At 40.4% G+C, this 20,028-nt stretch overlaps 1 protein-coding gene across 7 annotated transcripts in view; it reads left to right on the top strand.

Annotated features, from left to right (window-relative positions):
- The window catches only part of PDE1C (phosphodiesterase 1C), a 585,243-nt gene extending 565,815 nt beyond the window's left edge, over positions 1 to 19,428 (top strand). For 5 of the 7 annotated variants that reach the window (XM_070468251.1, XM_070468240.1, XM_070468248.1 and 2 more), the window contains one exon: positions 5,258 to 14,018. In XM_070468251.1, coding sequence (XP_070324352.1) covers positions 5,258 to 5,271 — 14 coding nt within the window. In that variant the 3' untranslated portion in view covers positions 5,272 to 14,018. Of the gene's footprint in view, positions 1 to 5,257; positions 14,019 to 16,754 lie in introns of those variants that run through there. The other 2 variants (XM_020908903.2, XM_070468295.1) reach the window with 1 other exon arrangement.
- Positions 19,429 to 20,028: the final 600 nt, after the last annotated feature.

Below are 20,028 nucleotides of genomic sequence, written 5' to 3'. Positions count from 1 at the left end.
ATCCAGTTTAATTTATGAATAGATAGAAAGCAACCGTCCTCAAAAGAAGGCTCATCTTAGTGTTTGAATTGATATCAACTAAACTAACATACAGCTATACAACTATACTGACTGCTTTTTAGTACTGAGTATTAGTATTGAGTAGACCCTGCTCTGTAATCTCTGGAAGTCCATTTCATCATGTCCCTATTTGTGGTTATTGTGCTGTTAGGATTATAGTAATTAGGAGGAAACCAGCTCTAAACCCAGCAACTGCAGTGTGTGGTGATGGTGTTTGTTCTTCTTCGTAAAATCGTAACATTTCTGGGTCAGGTGGGATCTCTGATGTCATCCTGGACACCTGTGAGAACACACAGAGCTGACCTGGTTCCCATGTGTTGAACAGGGACCTGTTGCCGGCCTGCTGGGTTTCTAAGACCTCTGAGTCAGAGCCTCAGCCACCTTGTCTTTGGCTTTAGTTTGGCAGTCTAAAGTGGTCCCAGTTTGGGTGTTGGGCTCAGAGTTCATGGTTTGTTTAGCAGATACCCTCTACCTCACTCATAACAATGATCAGCCCAGTGTTTCTCCTTCTAGTCTCACCAACATCTTGTGTTACCTCCCACAATGCAAATATACTTTTACCATAAGCTCTTGGTACAGGCCATCAAGCAACTTAAAATATCATATTTTAGGATTCTCAAAGAGCCAAGTGGAGGAATAAAAAATCTATTAAAAACAATAAAGTAAAATTGTGTTGAAACCAAATAAGAACAGAGATATGCAAAAGAAGCAATCTAAAATATGAAATTTAAAAAAGCAAATAAACATGAAGGCATTCACATTTTTAAAAACAAAGAGAAACAAAGTTAATAGAATAAACTCTAGGTAAAATGCAGCTGAAAAGAGAATTAATGTTGGAACATAGTCCTGAGGACTTTATACCAAACACATTGTAGAGATAGAATCATAGTTTTAAAAAAGAGCTTGAACCATAAAACTCTTAGAAGAAGACATCATCATAAGCCTGAGTTAGGCAATGGTTTCTTAGATATGATTCTGGAAGTGCAAGCAATCAAAGATTAATTGATAATACAACTTTATTAAAATTAAAAACATTCCATTATCAAGAAAATATACTGAATGAAAGAAAATATTTGTAAACTATATATCTTATAAGGATTTAGTATCCAGAATATGTAAAGAATTCTTACAATGCAACAGTAAAAAGATAAGCAGGATAATTAAAAAGTGGGCAAAAGATTTGAAGAAAATTTCTCCAAACAAGTTGTACAAATGGAGTGTGAAAAGATATGCAACATCATCAGTCACTACAGAAATGCAAATAAAAACCACAGTGAGATACCACTTCACCTGCACTAGAAGGGCAAGAGTTAAAAAGATGGATAATAGCACATGTTGACAATGATGTGGAGAAATTAGTACCATCATACATTGCTGCCAGGAATGTAAAATGGTGCAACTAAACTACTTGGGAAACTAGGGTGACAGTTCCTTAAAATGTTAATCTTAGGGTAGCCGTAAGACCCAACAGTTTCTCTCCTAAGTATGTTCCTAAGAGAACTGAAAACTTATGTTCATACAGAAACTTGTCCACAAATATTCATAGGAATGTTACTCATAATAGCCAAAGAGTGGAAACAACCTACATGTCCACCAACTGATGAATATGTTAACAAAATGTGGTGTATCCATACAATAAACTATTATTTGGCATACTAAAGGAAGAAAGTGTTGATACATTTTACATCTTGGATGAACCTTGAAAACATCTTGCTAAATGAAAGGTGTGATTCCATTTCTTTGAAATACAAAGAAGACACAAATGGCCACATACTGTAAGATTCCTTTTATGTGACTTGGGAAGAATGGACAAATCAGTAGAGACAGAACATAGACTAGTGGTTGCCGTGTATGTGTCAGTCACTCAGTCATGTCCCACTCTTTGCAACCCTATGGACTGTAGCTCCTAGGAGCCTAGGACCAGGCTCCTCTGTCCATGGAATTCTCCAGGCAAGAATACTGGAGTGGGTAGCTGTTCCCTTCTCTAGGGGATCTTTGCAACCCAGGAACTGAACTCAGGTCTCCCTCATTGCAAGCAGATTCTTTACCGTTTGAGCTACCAGGGAAGCCCAGTGGTTGCTAGAGGCTGGCAGAGAGAAGAATGGAGAGTGAATTCTCGTGGGCATGGGATTTTTTCATTGGTGAATAAAATGTTTTATAATTAAATATTTGTGATGGTTGCACAACCTTGTGAATATAATAAAAAAACACTGAACTGTGTACTTAAAATGATGAATTATATGGTAAGTAAATTTTATCTCAGTTTTAAAAATGAAAGAGCATGGAGTATAGATAAACAGCTCTAAAGGCTCAAATTCTTAGACAAAAAATGCACCTCACTTGCCATACCTAGGTAAAACCAAATCCATAACTAAATACATTGTGTGAGATTGTTCCAAATTATGTCAAGTGTGAGAAAATCTTAAATGCTATGAGAAGCTGGTTATGTTCAGGGGAGCTGTAAGCAGGTCTTCCACAATAAAATTACAACCAGCTGACAGCAATTGTAGATACCAGAAGACAATGAAGACACATCTCTCATATGCTTAGGGAAAGTAAAGCATTATATAATAACTAAGTTATTAGCTATGAATGAAGGCAATGTAAAAACATTTAGGTATACAATGGCATAATTTACCACTCACAGACCTCACTAAAGAAGTATTAAGGGATATTCTTCAAGAAGAAGAAAATGAACCCAAAAGCAAGGTGTAAGAGACAGGAATTAACGGTGAGCATACAAGTAAATAAAGCAAGTTGTATATGTAACTAGTCACCATAAACATAATGTCCATTTTTGGTGTTAACTTAGGGAACGGAAGTGGTAGAAGGTAGAGGAGTTACTTAAGAGGGAGTTACAGAATGCTAAGATCTAGTCTGTCTTTGGCAGAGCTTGTAATTTTGTAACTTTTTTGATGATCCACAAAGGATCATCAATAAAATAATAGAAGTATAACTTGGAGCATCTAAATAGGCAAATAAACAAGAACAAAGAAAGGGAAGATAGAAAATGTATCTACTTAATAGAAGGCAGAAGAGAAAATAAAAGAAGCAAGGAATAAAGAATGATTTTAAAATTAGAATAGTAGAATCAAGTCCAAAACCAAAACAAGATTAGAGAGTGGAATCAAGTCCAAAAATATCAGTAATTGTCCGTTAACAGAGGAATGGATAAAGAAGATGTGGTACATATATACATTGGAATATTAGTTACAAAAAAGGAATGAAACTGTGCCATTTGCAGAGATATGGATAGACCTAGAGATTGCAATACAGAGTGAAGTAAGTCAGAAAGAAAAACAGATACCATATAATATCGCTCATATGTGAAATCTAGAAGAACAATATGAATGAAGTTATTTGCAAAGCAGAAATAGAGATAAAAACGTAGAGAAAAAATGTAGGGATACCAAGGGGGGAGGAGGGGTGGGATGAATTGGGAGATTGGGACTGACGTATATACACTACCATGTATAAAATAGATCACTAATGAGAACCTGCCGTATAGCACAGGGAACTCTGCTCAATTCTCTGTGGTGACCTGGATGGAGAGGAGATCCAAAAAGGAGTGGGTATGTGTACGTGCATCACTGATTCATCTTCCTGCGCAGCAGAAATGAACGCAACATTCTAAAACAGCTATACTCAAGTAAAAATTAATTAAAGTATCGCTAATAACAATAATTGCAAATGGCTTAAATGCTGATACTAAAATACAGGAAACAAAATCAAGCCCTGTCCTGCTTTAAGAGGCATATTTTAAAGGAAAACTCCAAGAAAGCTTGCTAATGTGTGGCAGAAGAAATTCCATGCAAAATATAAGGCTAGTTCTTTGGAAAACGTCCATTTTAACATCTGTGCAACATTCTATTATACAAATATGCCACAGAATATTTAATCATTTTTCTTTTGATGGTGGTTTTCCATTTTTTGCTATAACAAGCAAGGCTCAACATAATGATGGGCAAGAAAAACAAGTTCCAATAAGATTTATACCCATCTAATACAATTTACAGTATCTTTTAAAACTAGCAAAAAACATTAGATATTTTGTGGATGCATATGAATGCAATCATTAAATGACTATAGGCACTAGAATAATAAACATCAAATTCTGGATAAGTTTCTTGAGAAAGGGGAGAGAAACATCATAGAAGGTTATGTGAAAGTGTTAGCTGCTCAGTCCTGTCCTAAAGGACTGTAGTCTGCCAGCCTCCTCTGTTCATAGAATTATCCAGGCAAGAATACAGGAGTGGGTTACCATTTCCTTTTCCAGGGGATCTTCCTGGCCGATGGATCAAACCCGGGTCTCCTGCATTGTAGGTGGACTCCTTACCATCTGAGCCACCAAGGAAGCCCCCATGGGAGGGTATATTAGTTATTTAACTCCACCTTTCTATTTAATCTCTTTAAACAAATATTTGAACAAATATGCAAGATGTTAAGATTTTATTAAACTGTATTGAGAGAGTACATAGGTGTTCATTTTATTAATCCTGCTTTTCTAGATGCTCAAATAATGTATATTAAAGAATTTCTTAAGTGAAAAATCTGTGACTGTCTTCCAAGACAGTTTTGTTGGTCACGTGCTTCAATCCTGAAGCCACCCAGTGCCACTTCATTAAAGAACTGCTTGTGTGGTTGCTGAAATTAAGAAAGCTTCCTCCTAAAATGCCAGCACCAGGAAACTGCTCTGGGGACATCACCTGGATTCCTTACACATTTATAGCAAAATGACTGTTCTTTGGTAAAGTAATAGCACCTGCAGCCAATTTTTTCTAGTGCCAACTTCAGCTGTACCCCATGAGGTTTGTGAACCCCGTCAAGCTCCATGGGTGGGCCATAAGTGATGGAGAGCTGAGCACATGTTGGCTCTCACTGGAGGAGTGGCCCAGAGCTTCACTTCCAGTCATGACTGCTAAGGATGGAGTCTAGTCAATGGCTTCTAAGCAGATGCCCCCCGGGAGCCTCGGTCACATCACTTTCCTGAAGTGATCCTTAGATGGAAAGGTACAGTACCGTAATCATCCATGGATGCAGATAGCTGATTGCTCCTGTGTATGCAGCTGCTGGCTTGCACGGTAGTGTTGGCAATAGATGTGGCTCTGCTTCTAACCTCTGTTGCCTGATGTAGAAAGAGTTTTTGTGTTGAGATGCCAGCTGGCTTGCAATGACATTGTTATGTGTCCTGTTCTAGGGGACTACGGATAAAATGTCCAGCCAGAGGATTCCTCAGAAGAGAACTGATCAACCCTGAGGTCTGAAGACATTTTAGGAAGCTTATGTGGTTTTTACAAAACAAACTATTATGTGTATTGTAAGTTATTGAGTGATTAACTTCAAAAATGGTAATTTCTTATCTTAATACAGGTTTTTAACAATAAATACTTTGATACATATTGCACATCTATCAAATATCAGGGATAGTGGTAGGTTCCTCACACATATTATCCCATTTAATCCTCACAACAACCTCTAACAAAGGTACTATTATGTCCATTTCACAAATTAGTAAACTGAGGCATACTCAGATAAACAGCTTGCCCAAAGTTAGCAGAGTTTCACTTTCAGGGGTAAAAGCTGATGTCAATCCACATTGGAATGGCCTTTCTTTCATACTTGTACTCTGCCTAGGATTAGATCAGTTATGCATGTACCCATTTCAAGCACAATTTTGGGGTGTGTAGGGGCCCCGAAAAGTGAAAGTGTTAGTCGCTCAGTCTTGTCTGAATCTTTGCAGCCCCAGGGACGGTAGCCCGCCAAGGCCTCTGTCTATGGAATTCCCCTGCATTGTCTGAATTTTAAGTGAAGATTCACCCAAGTGGTCTCTTTGCAATTGCCTTTTACCTTGAGCTCCATTTAAGGGAAACCAGTTGCCATTTTTACTATGGAGTAGGGCAAAGTGCATTTGTTATGTGGTGATTTAGCATTTCAGAGCTCTAGAACCCTAAATAAATGTATCTTCACAGGCTTCTTCTGACAGAGGTCATTGTTGGTGTGAGCAAAGGACAGAGATTTAGCCTTACACTCCCCATCTTCAGATGTACATGTAGAGAAATACACAAGCTAATGAAAAAAAAAAATCAAGCAAAAAAACTTTCATGATCTCCTAAATATTTCTTTCCTTTGAAAGAGCATACCTCATGTGGTTCATACTGTCCAGGGCAAACAAAATGAAAAGAAAAAACTCAATTAAAGATGATCATCTCTTTGAAGGAGGACTTTTCTTATTCTTTTTATTAATTTAAATATTATTTTTATTAAATTAAACCATTAACCATTAAATCATGAGATTGCAGGGTATTTAATAGCTAGCAGTTGTTGGAATAAGGAAAGACTTTATTTTTCCAGCCTTTCCTAATTGCTTCCCCTCTTTCACCTATTTGTCAGAGGGGCTAGAAAATTGTGCCTCGGGCTCTCCAGACTATGGGAAGGCCTGTAGAAATGAGCTGAAATTGTAGCATTGGTGTAAAACAAAAGAGCTCAGACCCCAAACTTGAACTTTCAAAGGAAGGGAACTTGCTGACATTCTTCTTTGAGCAAACGTGGGCAGCAAGTATAGGTATCAAGGCATTGCTGATGCAAAGGATAAACATTATGGTGTGTAGATTTTAGTCAGCTTTGCCAGTGGGTGAGTGATTCACCTCTTCTTTAGTAAATGGGATCTTTATGAAGGTTAGTGAGTGTGATGCCAAGTAGCTTCCTCAATCATTAAATATTTTTCAGCACCAACTGTTAGTAGTACTGGGGTTATGTTCTGGGGATGCAAATGTGTATAACACCCTATCTCATCTTCATGAAATGTAAGTGAGGATCCGTGATCTATGGAATGAAGCATAAGGAAGAGGAATCCCAAAGACCAGGGAGTCAGTGGTCCAAGAATGGCTTCCAGTGAACATGCCCTAGAATTATCATGGCTCAGCAAAATAAATGCAGAGTCTTAAGACTCAAGAGTCATTTGCTGTCATTTTCCTAATTCCATCAAGATTAATGTTTAGGGACTGAAGCTTCTTCCATCCTGCTTGGATATCTAGGCCACACTTCCAATCTGGGAGCTCCAGCATTCTACACTTACGGTTGGGCATTGTCCAAAACAATTGAATGAACCTCCTTATTTGTACATGGTATAAATAGTTTAGAACATGGGCTGGATGTTTCTGCTTTGCTTAAAATGGCAGTAGGTTTCAGCAAAGTGTTTCCCTCAGGTAGCTGAATGGAGGAAAAAAAATATATATATATTTTATATATATATCCAAATGCCCATTTTGGATAATTAGCCTTTTGTGAATCACAGTGGTGTATTCCCTGCCAAATGTTCACAAATAAATTTATTAAGTTAATCTCTTCATTGTGTGCTGAGGTTTTTCAATTGGTAAAATCTATTTGTGCAGGGAATTACATGACTTTTCTATACTGTAATAAGAAATCCACCAGGGAAGCCACCACTTAAAGGCTCCCAATGGTGACCTTTCATCTTTGTATGTAATAATGGTAGCCACATACCAAGCACCTAGGACATACTGTCATTCTGTAAGGTTGCCAGGTACCCTACAAACATTATCTCAGTTATAGCCACTTTAAAATCTCCCTGCAACAAGTTACCATTTTCCCCATTTTATAGAAAACAAAAATCCTGAATCCCAAAACAGATTATCTCCTTAGGATCTCACAGCTGGTAATAGCTTAGCACAGTTCTGTGACACCCCAAACCCACGCCTCTCTCACAAATACTGTATTACCTCTCCCCAAAGTAGATCTTCATGGGTTCGATTCTTGTGACAGATTTTAGCACGTGGGCAAGGGTTGGCCACTCTTATATGTGATGACCAGATCCCGTTAACTGCCAAAGTGAAAGTCACTCAGTTGTATCCGACTCTTTGCAACCCCATGAACTGTACAGTCCATGGAATTCTCCAAACCAGAATTCCTGGAGTGGGTAGCCTTTCCCTTCTCCAGGGGATCTTCCCAACCCAGGGATCAAACCCAGGTCTCCCGCATTGCAGGCAGATTCTTTACCAGCTGAGCTACACGGGAAGCTCAAGAATACTGGAGTGGGTAGCCTATCCCTTCTCCAGCGGATCTTCCCCACCCAGGAATCGAACCGGGGTCTCCTGCCTTAGCAGGCAGATTCTTTACCAACTGAGCTATCAGGGAATCCCCCATTAGCCACCCCAAGCAGCTCTCAAAACTTAAGTACAAGCTGACTCATTCTCAAAACAAACTCAGTCTCTGAGACAAGTGTTTCTCAATCTGGCTATGAGTTAGAATCACTGGGTGTCACAAACATACTGATGCATGGGCTCCACCTTAGAACAGCAGATTACTTCTGAGACTCTTGGAGGTTGGGCTTAGGAATCAGTAAATCTGAAGCTCTCCAGGTGATCTGATGGGCATGCAGGGTTGAGAACTGTGGGAGGAAGCAAACAGCTTCAGGTTGGATGAAGGGCAACACAACTAGATGGTTTCTCTTTCCTCTGTGTATTTCATGTGTTTCTCAGAGGATCTAAAAACACAGGTTTGGTTATCTTTCCACACTGGAGAGTGGTTTGGTTCAGGCAGTGTCAACTGGGCTTTTTCTGAATCCTCCGACAGCAAGCTTCCTATCTCCTGTGCTTCTGGCTCTGTGAGTTTCAGATATGGAAATAGTAGTTAGTATTCTCATTTTCTTGAGGAAAAGTCCTTGGAGAGACAGAGGCTTTTCTGACATAGATGTAGGGTTTAATTATTCTATTTTAATAAACTGCACTTTGAAGAGTTTAGGAATTGCCCCTCACCTTAGACAATACCACATCTAATGTGCATGGTTTAAGAGTAATTTTCCAGTTGGGTTCATGTTGTAAGAGTGTGTGTCTACAAAAGGAAAGGACATCTATGAGCCTGGGCTTCATATACTGCTTTCATGTCTTGAGGAGACAAAGGAATTACTCTAACTGGGGGAGGGTGCTGTTACTGAGTTTTCCTGACAAGTGCAGACCTTCCAGATCATTCCCGAAATGTAGGCTCTTCCTCTGAGGAAAAGGATGGAAGCTGATACTGGGTGAGCACCTTCTTCATGTCTGTGCTATGCTGGCTGTCTCTCCTGTGTTGGTTTCTTGTCATTCTCACTCTGGTCTCTGCAGTGAGCGTTACTGTCTCTGTGTTTTTATAATGGAAAACTGAAATTATACATCCCAGTCATGTGGGGGCAGAGACAGAACTGAATCTGACCCTCCTTCCAAGGATAGAGGAGGGTGATCACAAATGAGAGAATGGATGTAAGGACACTGAAAAGTGCAGAAGACAGGCCATGCTACCGGACTCCTTAAACAGCGAAGCCCCGGGTTCACAAAAAGTTGTTCTATTTCACTTTCATTTTCAAAACTGTCTGCTGGGAAGCCTAAGATTGAACGAGGACCAAATGTCCTGCTCTGGTAAAACAAGTGAACGTCTTCCACCCGCCCCTTAAGGAAAAGACTCCCTGTGAAAACCATTTCAGCCATACCCCTAGTTTTAAAAGGTGTGTTTCTGCCTCTGGAGTTGGGATGAACCCGTCTTGCTTCTGCGCTCTGTGGAGCTGGTGTTAACAGTGAGAGGAGGCTTTTGGCTGATTGTATGTGTTCCCATGAGCCCTTCTTCAGAACGCAGTTAATTCATACCAGGCAAGCCAGTGTGGTTGCCTCAATCAGAATCTGGCGTGAGTCAGGTTTGGAATGCAGATGCTCTGACAAGATGTCCTGAAAGGAAGCTAGAAAGAGTCCAGAGGGAAGACCAATCCGGAGCCAAGAGTGATACCAGGCTGATTCTCTGGGAAGGATGGGACGAGTGAGCAGCCCCCTTTCCACCATCCTGAGATCACAGATGGCGGTGCCCGGCCTAGGGTCCTTTAGGAGCTCCATTTGCTCTGGGTTTAGTCTCCCCTTACCCACCAGCAGTTCCCTCAGATTCAGTCACTGTCACTATAATAATAATAGTGATGATGATGATAATGATAATAATAATAAAAGTTGCCCTTCACTGAAGGCCTTCTGTGCCAGACACGGTGATAATCCTTCACATGCCACATCTTGCTGAGTCCTGCCAAGGAACCCTATTCGGTGTATAATGTTGTTATTCATAGGGAAAAAGGGAGGCTTCCAGAGGGGAAGTGTTTGCCCCAAATCAAATAGCTGGGGGAGATAAAGGAGGCTTTAAAACCAGGTCTCTCTAATGTCAGAGCTCCCACTGTTACTCTCATCCCTTAGTCAGACCCTAGGAACATGCTCTTTGGTCTTACTCATTACTTTCCCAAGTTTTCAGTGTATTTAGAAAAGATTGCTGACTCTGAATGTTGACTCTTAATGTGGGCTTCCTCACAGTCCTCAAGTGATAGCATCAAAGCTGTTTTTCCCAACAAAAAGAACCTTTTTATTTTTCCATTTCTCAGAGCTTTGTCTTCATGGTAGACCCAACAGGAAGAAAAACCTATGCCAGTAGGAGAGGAGAAAAAAAAAAGCATAATTTTGAAGACCACAAGTAACTTTAAATGCTTCAAAAAGGATTCCTTCCCAACTACGCAGTTTGTTGTGATCAGACTATAGCAAGAGCCCCAGCCAGCTGTTTACAGAACACTTGCAATGTCCAAAATATTATTGGTGGTGTTTGCTTTGTGAAGATGAGGAAGGGGAAGATTGGTGAGACTAAAACAGTAGTTTGCAAACTCCTGCACTGTGAACTTTTCTGAAGAGCTTTAGAAACTCCTGAGGCCTCGGCCTAACACCCAGCCCCAGTAGGTTCTGCTGTTGTGGCTCTGGGGTAGCCAGGACTTTTTCAAATTAGTTTTTATTGGCGTATAGTTTCCTTACCATATTGCATTAGTTTCTACTGTTACAGCAAAGTGAATCAACTGTACCTATACGTGTGGCCCCTCCCTCTGGATTTCCTTCCCTTTCAGGCCACAGTGTATTAAGTAGGGTTCCCTGTGCTGTACAGTATGTTCTCATTCAATTCAGTTCAGTCGCTCAGTCATGTCTGACTCTTTACGACCCCATGGACTGCAGCACGCCACGCTTCCCTGTCCATCACCAACTCCTGGAACTTGCTCAAACTCATGTCCATCAGGTCGGTGATGCCATCCAACCATCTCATCCTCTGTCAGCCCCTTCTCCTCCTGCCTTCAGTCTTTCCCAGCATAGGGGTCTTTTCCAATGAGTCAGCTCTTTGCATCAGGTGGCCAAAGTATTGCAGTTTCAGCTTCAGCATCAGTCCTCCCAATGAATATTCAGGACTGATTTCCTTTAGGATGGACTGGTTTCATCTCCTTGGAGTCTAAGGGACTCTCAAGAGTCTTCTCCAGCACCACAGTTCAAAAGCATCAGTTCTTTGGTGCTCAGCTTTCTTTATAGTCCAATGCTCACATCCATACGTGACTACTGGAAAAACCATAGCTTTGACGAGATGGACCTTGGTCTCCTTGGTGGCTCAGCAGTAAAGAATCTGCCAGTCTATGCAGGAGACATGGATTCAATCCTTGGGTCGGGAAGCTCCCTTGGAGGAGGAAATGGCAACCCCCTCCAGTATTCTTGCCATGGAAAGAGGGACCTGGTGGCCTATAGTCCATGGGGGTTGCAAAAGAGACAAAACTGAGTGACTAAACAAGAAATCAGTCATACATGTGTGTCAATCCCAATCTCCCAGTTCCTCCCTTCCCTTCTTTCCCTTTGCTATACATACATTTATCTCTGCATCTGTATCTCTGTTTCTGTTTTGCAAATAAGATCATCTATACCCTTTTTCTAGATTCCACATATATGTGTTAATATGTGATGTTTGTTTTTCTCTTTCTTACTCCACTCTGCATGTCACTCTCTAGGTCCATCCACGTCTCCACAAATGACCCAATTTTATTTCTTTTTATGGCTAAGTAATATTCCACTGTATATATGTACCACGTCTTCTTTATCCATTCCTCTGTTGATGTACATTTAGGTTGCTTCCATATATGCTCAAGATTTTTAGAAGCTCCCTAGGTGGGTTGTCATATGCAGTGAGGGATGAGAACCACCAAGTTGAAAGTTTCATTCAAGACCGTGGGGCTCCCCTAACTTGAAAGCTTGTCTCCCATGCTCAGACTTCTGGAATAGCTGTTAGCCTTCCAACCCTGCATAGCTAAGGGAAGAGACAAAAGCAACTATTATTTAAGAGATCGTTAGCCATGACCTTTATGCAATTCCTTCCTGAGTCATTACCACACAAATTGTATTAATGGGGTGTGATTTGCTTTTGCTTTGGGGGAAATATGATTATGGTTACTAATAAGGGTGCTCAAGAATCCTATGTATCACTGATACATACTCGGATGTATTTTAACTTGTTATAGTACCCATTAAAACTCACCCTGAACTTAGGTCTCAGGTAATTTTAAATATTGGAGGTCTGAGTTCAGACCACTTGGCTGTGAACCCAGAGTCAAGACTTCTAACATGTGTGTGTAAACTTTTTCTTAAGCTCTTTACACCTCAGTTTCCTCACTCAAAAAGGAGATGATAACAGTGCCTCCCTGTTGGATTGTAGTGAAGATTAAAGGCTGGTTTATATTAAATTCTTTGCATCATGCCTAGTATATGATGTATGTCAGATATGTAATTTTCTCATCGGAGATCCTGAAATAAAAATCACAGACTCAGTTCTTACATCATTCCATCCTCCATGGAATGAATTTTAATGTGTCAATCCCTTGCAATTCAAAACTCATGGATGATTTTTGTGCATTTTTGTAAGGACTTTGCATCAAATTTCAGATAGATACCAATAGACACGGATTTCAGAAAAGTAATGTGTGGCAATGGGATTTTGTTCTCCATGTAAAACAGCATTTAAGAGGCAAAGGAAGATTATTTTTTACCTTGTTAGTTTTAGTGTGTGTGGTGTGTGTAAATGAAGTTAGAGAATGTGTCAAGGTTTTTTCAAGATCATGCAGTGGCATTATCTTTGAAAGAGAAGAAAGCACATGCTCAGCACCTCTGCCTCCTTTTTTAAAAAGGCACCAATATTAGAATTTTTCAGAAGCTAAAAGCGAGCCAGGCCGCTGTCTTTGGGCGCAGTGCTCTGCAGCAGAGTTTCTGAAATTCTCCGAGTTGCTGCCGCCGCCAGTGCAGTGGTTCCAAAAGATGGCACTGCGGTTGTGGGGGACCAAAAACACGGAGTTGAGTTCTAACGCAGATTTTGATTTAACCACAGAAATGAGGCTGCACCTAGATTAGGTGAGTACCAGCCACCGTTCTTTCTGCCTGCTATCTGTGCAGACAACAGGGCATACTGAATTAATAAAATACATGACATGATGTGATAGCAACAAGAATGATGAATTAACAACCCAGTCTTGGTGAAAGTGTGACGTGCTCCTGATCTAAAGGGGGCTCCTTAGCCTAATGAACTTGAGAAAACCACATGCCACTGGGTGTTCTTAGGGATTCACAACCCACGTCACCTTCATTTACGTCTCAGAGAAGTCCTGCCATGAACATACTAGTTTAACCCAGTTACATTTGACTGAGGAACCCCTTGCTCCCCCAGCAACGCTGACCACATTTACAGCTTGATTGAAGAGTACTTGGAGAATCAGTTAATACACAATCAAACAAGCAACTCAGAAAACTTCATTCATATTTTAACATCTGAATCCAACTAACAGCTATATTAATTCAATATATGAATAAATCTCTTTTCTGAAGAATTCTCTGCATTAGTTTCCTACAGGGAACAAAAAAAAGGTAGCTACTGAGCAAAGTTGTCTTAAAGACAGAATAAAAGGTTGATGCTGACAGGGGAAAGGGTGAAACTCATAGGCTCTTTGGGAAGAATGAATGAGAATGAAAACACCTTTGCGTTTATGAAAAAATAAGATTTAAACAAATGGGGACTAAAACTCCTAAAAGTTTAGTTTCATCACTTCTATGAAAACAAACATTGTGTATAATTGTCAAATAAAGGATGATGTGTCAGTTTTTGTCTGGAACTTTTCTTTTCCTAAGCACACTTGAAAGTATTCAGTAATATAGAGAATGACTTTCCCAAGTTCACTGCAGATATGTGCCTTTGTCAAATCTGCATTAGCTAATGAGGTAATTTTCTCCAAGTAAATTGCTCTAGGAGACAACAGCAGACTTTGTGTCCCCAAGAGGGAAAAGGTCCAACTTGCTGATAATCAAGCATATGAAGGAAAGGAGGTTCTGTTCCCAGTTTGGTTCTTCTCTGCCTGAGCAGGGAGGGTTTTGGGGTGGGGGAGTGGAGGAAGATTGTAACACTACTGCTTGGGCTCAACTGTGGGAGGCATCCAGTTATTGAAAGGGAAAGGACCGACCCCCCTTCTAGAAATAGCTCAGGAATAGCCAAAAGTTGAAGAGTCCTTAAGTGACCACAGCATCACCCCAAAAGAAAGCTCCTCGTTAAAATCAAAATGGTACCCTCATCCCAGGTGCTGCTGTTTTGCCCTGTCATCAAATCACATTCCCCTGTTGAGGGGGAAGGCAATCAGTGTGTACAAACAGCACTTATGAATTCTTCTTTTTTCCCACATTTTGAGTGAGGGTGACAGCAGACATAAGTATTTCCACAGTCTCTGTGGGGAGCCGATCTCTATCAGCGGGTTCGACTATTTGCAGCAGCTCCAGTGGCAAGGAGAATTTCTGTTCTGACAATCAGAATTCTAGCAAACGGTAAATGTTTCTTCATGCTGAGAAGTGGGAAATTCAATAATGCTTTGGCTGGGTTCATGCTGAGTAGTGAAAATAGAATGAATATGGAGAGGGATTGTGACTTGAAGAGCAGTAAATCAGCTAGCCCAGACGTGTGGGACAATCAGCTTTTAATTCGAAGCCGTCACCTGTTTCTCTTCCATTCTTCACAGTAACAGGACTCTTTTTATATTTGTTCATAGAGTATTTTATGCTGTGATCTCTTGTTTACCCCAAGAAACAGAATGAAACTTTCAGAGATGTTTTTAAAATCATCTATTCTGTATATACATTGTTATGTCACTACGGGACCGATTGCCGAAGATCTTAACTATGTGTTAGTCTAAATTCCAAAAACAAAGTTGGTGTAGGTAGTATGCAGCTTGTAGTAATATCATCACTTATCATGACTGAACACTTCCTTCTGTAAACACTCACAGGTTTCAGAGGGGGTCATTGGAATGAAAGTCCCACGAGGGCAGAGGTTTCTGCGTCTTTTGTTCAGGACACAAAGTTCTTTAAGAAGTTGATGAATGAATATTAATCTCTAGGCTATGAAAAGTATACTCAGCGATGAGTGCTCTGAAAGGTCTAGGACTAAAGCTCAGAGTAAATTCAGTTTTCCTGACTTTGTATTATGTGTGATTTTATTCAACAGCTCTGATACTTGATTCTATTGAAGAGGTTTTTAATAGTATGTTTTCTTTTAAAAGTAGTACTGAAACAAAATAAAAGTAGTATGTTTCTTTAAAAAATTTTTAGTAATGTGATCACTGAAACTTAATCATCGTAGAAAAAATAGAAAAGTATACAACCAAAAAGAAATAAAATTGCCATGCTTATACTACTCAGAGATAATCACTGCTATGGTTTAAATGTACGTTCTCCTAGATTTTCCTATGCACACATTTATATGTTTTTATAATGTAAGATTAGATGTATATATGCTTTTTTTCATTCAACAGTACTACATCCTAATAGATATGTAGTGTATATATATCATTGTTATTTTAATTTACAATTCCTGAATGACAAAAATTGTTGAGCATCTTTGCCCATGCTTTTTGGCTGTATGTGTATCTTCTTTGGTGTGAAGTCTGTTCAGATTTTTGCTTATATTCACTTACTGTTAAAAATATGTATTATTTTTGGCTGTGCCAGCTTTCGTCCCTCTGTGGGCTTCTCTCCAGCTGTGGGAAGCGGGGGCTGCTCTCTTGTGGCGTGTGAGCTTCGCGTTGCGGTGGCTTCTTTTGTTATGGAGCATGGACTCTAGGGCACTTGGACTTCAATAGTTGCAGCACGTGGGCTCAGTAGTTGCGGCTCCCAGGTTCTAGAGCATGGGCTCGATAGTTGCGGAGTACGGGCTTTGTTGTTCTGCGACATGTGGCATCTTCCTGGACCAGTGATCGAACCCATGTCTCCTGCATAAGCAGGCATATTCTTTACCACTGAGCCATCAGGGAAGCCCTTATTTTTAAACTGGGTTTTTTGTTTCCTTTTGTTGAGTTTAAGTTCTTTCTTATATTTTGGTTACAAGACCTTTATACATGGACTTTGTGAATATTTTCTCAGTGGTGATGTGCTTCTTATTAGCACTCCAGGATTGCATGCTGCTTTGCAACCATAGACGCTTACATACAGTGCTAAGTGCTGATTAGCGACACGGCTGTGCTCACCTGTGTTTACTCTTTCCGAACGTGACACCACTGCTCGCTCTTACTTCCTTAAATTCATCCATTCATCTTCACTGAATCTTTGTATTCTAGGGTCATCACTGTCTCTCTCTAGGCATTTGTCTTTATTTATTTTAATTGAATGGCCACGGTAAGAATGTGCTTATTCATCTATTTGCAATAAGGTTTCTAGTGAGAGTTCAACCCTGTTTGTTTCCTGCTTTTAAAGAAAACAAATGCGTTTAGGGGCCAGGAAGTTGCCCACAGGATTTAGGCACGCTGTGTCATTGGTGAGGCTAACCGTTGTCTGTCTTCCTTTGCATGGCTCCAGTCATCAAGCCTCCTCTGCGTCACTTTAAACGCCCTGCTTATGCATCTAGCTCCTATGCACCTTCAGTCCCAAAGAAAACTGATGAGCATCCTGCAAGGTACAAGATGCTGGATCAGAGGATCAAAATGAAAAAGATTCAGAACATCTCACATAACTGGAACAGAAAATAGGTCAAGGGGAAGAGGGAGTGAAGGAGAGGCCTGCTCAGCTGCCTCTGCACACTCACCAGCCACAGCCGGTTATGCCTCCAGGAACCCTGGAGGCCTTTGAGGCTGGCACTATCGTTGTTGACTCCACCAAGTCATGGTGAAGACTGTATGTGAGTTTCCCCTTTGCTATTCTATTATAGATCCACCAATCACAGGCTTTGGGCAGCCTCTAGCAGCAAACCGGTAGGAGTTGTCTTCTGTGGCTTGTATCGGTATAGATCTTTCAAAGTCTAAATTGGACCAAAGTTAAAATGATGCAACCTGTTCAGAAAAAGTGAAATTCCTCCCACTGACACCTTATTCATCCCTGGAAATTAACTTGCCTCAATGAAAATATTGGTTTAATATTAATTACTGTTTTTAAGAAATGCACTGTTTAAAACATCAATTCTGATTTTCAATACAATTATTTAAAATTCATCAAAAACCAGAATTTTTAAAGTAAATGCATTCCAAACAAAAGTTGTACTTCAGAATGAAGCAATCTTAAAGGGAAAGGAGGACTGATGAGTTGTATTCATAGGTACTCCTGAACTTAGTCTTCACAAAGCAGGTCCAAGTAAAAAATAAAGACCCTTGTCTTCATTCTTTCTTTTTTTGCTGCACAGGTTGTAGGGTCTTAGTTCCCTGACTGGGGATTGAACCCAGATCCTTGGTAGTGGAAGTGTGGAGTCCTAACCACTGGCCTGCCAGGGAATTCCCAAGTATTTATTTTGTTTCTCGTTGTAAGTCTTATGCCTGATCGCCTCACTGTCGGGCCTAGAGAGTTGGGAGGAGATGCATTTTGGCTCTGCTTTCCTCCAGTCCTTCATCTTCATTCACAGTAGACAATGCCAGGAGTCAGTGGGATGCTCGTGCCTCAGAGTCTCCTGCTTTAACATTCACCCAGGAGATGTCCGTTTAGTCTCATGGGCCTCCTTCAGGAGAATATAAAATGCTGAACCTAATTTGAATTCCTTATTTGCTGATTTTTTCCCGGAAGATTAGAGGTACCTTTAAGTAAAATTTCTGGTCATCTTCCCAATAGACCACATATCTAAGTCTCTTTGGGAGCCCAATTGATCTCACAGCTGTGGGCAGCATAGAAGTCTGTAACTTACCTTTCTTCATGGTGGCATTTTTTAGCCCTTCCATAAGTTTCCCTAGAGTTTTTACTTTGGGACTAAATTCACAGAAATGGTAAGGAGAGTTTCAAGGACAGAAATAGCTTTTGATCCCTTCGGAAATAGTCTGGTGCAGTGGAAAACTTCAGGTTTGTTGTTGGGCAGGTCTGATTTCCAAGCCTGTCCTGAATAGAGCTAGCTGCAGGTCCTCAGTCTACATGGCATAACCTTGAAAAGCCTCTGTTTGCTTACTTAGAAAGTGGGCTTCACAACTCCCACTCTTTCCTTTTGTGATGAAGATCAGGGATTACTGGGTTCGGATTGCTATTGCTGAGCCTGTAGCGTCATCAGTGCACAGCAGAGGTTGCCTTGAGCATCTCACAGCCAGAAAAACTCTCTGGGATGCCTGTCAGAGGGAGGTCTGTGCCTGAGCCACAGCCTTTGGGATCTGATTGTAAAGGGCTTGTCGTCTTCTCCTCTCTTTCTCCACATTTATTTCCGATAAATCACAGCTTTGCAAGTTGAGTTAGCACCAGAGTTTAGTGCCCATCATGCTATTGAGCAATTTATTTACAATGTGCTTTATGATGGTATTTTGGGGAATTTAATTAGTATACAGAAGAAAATCACTGTAATTTCCTTAGGGAAGTAGTTGTAATTCTTAGCTCCCTGCTTGGTGCCTGAGCCAAAGGATACTTCCTTAGGCTGGTAGAGTCTCATCCACCTGAGTTAGGTTAACTCGATAGGTAATTCCTATCTGTATTGTTGTTGTTTAGTCGCAGAGTCATGTCTGAATCTTTTGTGACCCCATGGACTGTAGCCTATCAGGCTCCTCCGTCTGTGGGATTTTCCAGGCAGGAATACAGGAGTGGGTTGCCATTTCTTTGTCCAGGGGATCTTCCCAGCCCAGGGATGGAACCAGCATCTCCTGCATTGGCAGGCAGATTCTTTACCGCTGAGCCACCTGGGAAGCCCACTTGTTTGTATACAGATACATTCGTGTTTGCTGCCCAGAGCCACTCGGACACAGTGAAACTGAGCATGAGGTAGTGGCCTCCAGTGGATCAACCCACAAATGATGGTCCTCACCTGTCTGTCAATACAGTCTGTCAACTTCAATGGTAGTGCTGAAACTGTGGCTGTGCTTTCTTGGCTGTGCTTCTTGGCATTGGAAGTCATGATCCTGGGGAAGAAAGCTGGCTCCTTCTGTATTCTTTAATCCCAAGCTGTCACTTTTCAGCCTTTGTTTATCTTTTATTTGAGCAAATGTACAGATATTGAAATTCTGCATTGCTTATGAAATGCCTACCATATTTTTTTGCATGATGGATTGTATAGATGTGCCAGATTATATTCTTTTAGTAAATAAAGAGATACTTTTAAAGAACTTTCTTGTGAGTCATCTTTTTCTTCTGCAGATTCTGGGATTCATTTGAAAAGAGCTAGATTTCCCTTATGCTTGGCACTATTCAGTCCTGAATATCTTGTCAAAATGAATAGTCTAACTTACCCTTTCATTTTGCTTCCTGATGGTATAGGTGATAGTTGGGAGAAAAAAAAACACCCTCCTTCTCCCTACACTGGAAAGCCAATAAATCACTGAGAATATGAGTAATAATAGCAGCTAGTCCATAGGTAACCATCTGTGTTATCTAGCAACTCAATTTATATCATCAGACTAAACTCTATGGCTTGTCATTAAGAACTGAGACTTTGGGGTTAAAAAATTTCTTCTGGGGTTAAAAAAATGTCATTAAGAACTGAGACTTTGGGATAATTAAATCTCGGTCCTGTCTTTTGTTTGCTCTGTAATCTTTGCCGTGTTTTATATTCTTGCTGAACTTAAGTTTCCTTAGCTATAAAACGAGAATGATAGTATCTGCCTCAGCATAACATAAGGCTGAGCGTATAGTAAGGACTCAATAAATATCAGCTATTATTTCTAAGAGAAAGAATGGAATG

Source organism: Odocoileus virginianus, chromosome 1, assembly GCF_023699985.2.
Source record: "Odocoileus virginianus isolate 20LAN1187 ecotype Illinois chromosome 1, Ovbor_1.2, whole genome shotgun sequence".
NCBI classification, from domain to species: domain Eukaryota; kingdom Metazoa; phylum Chordata; class Mammalia; order Artiodactyla; family Cervidae; genus Odocoileus; species Odocoileus virginianus.
Note: the sequence above shows the minus strand (reverse complement) of the source record. Positions and strands in the feature narration are given on the sequence as shown.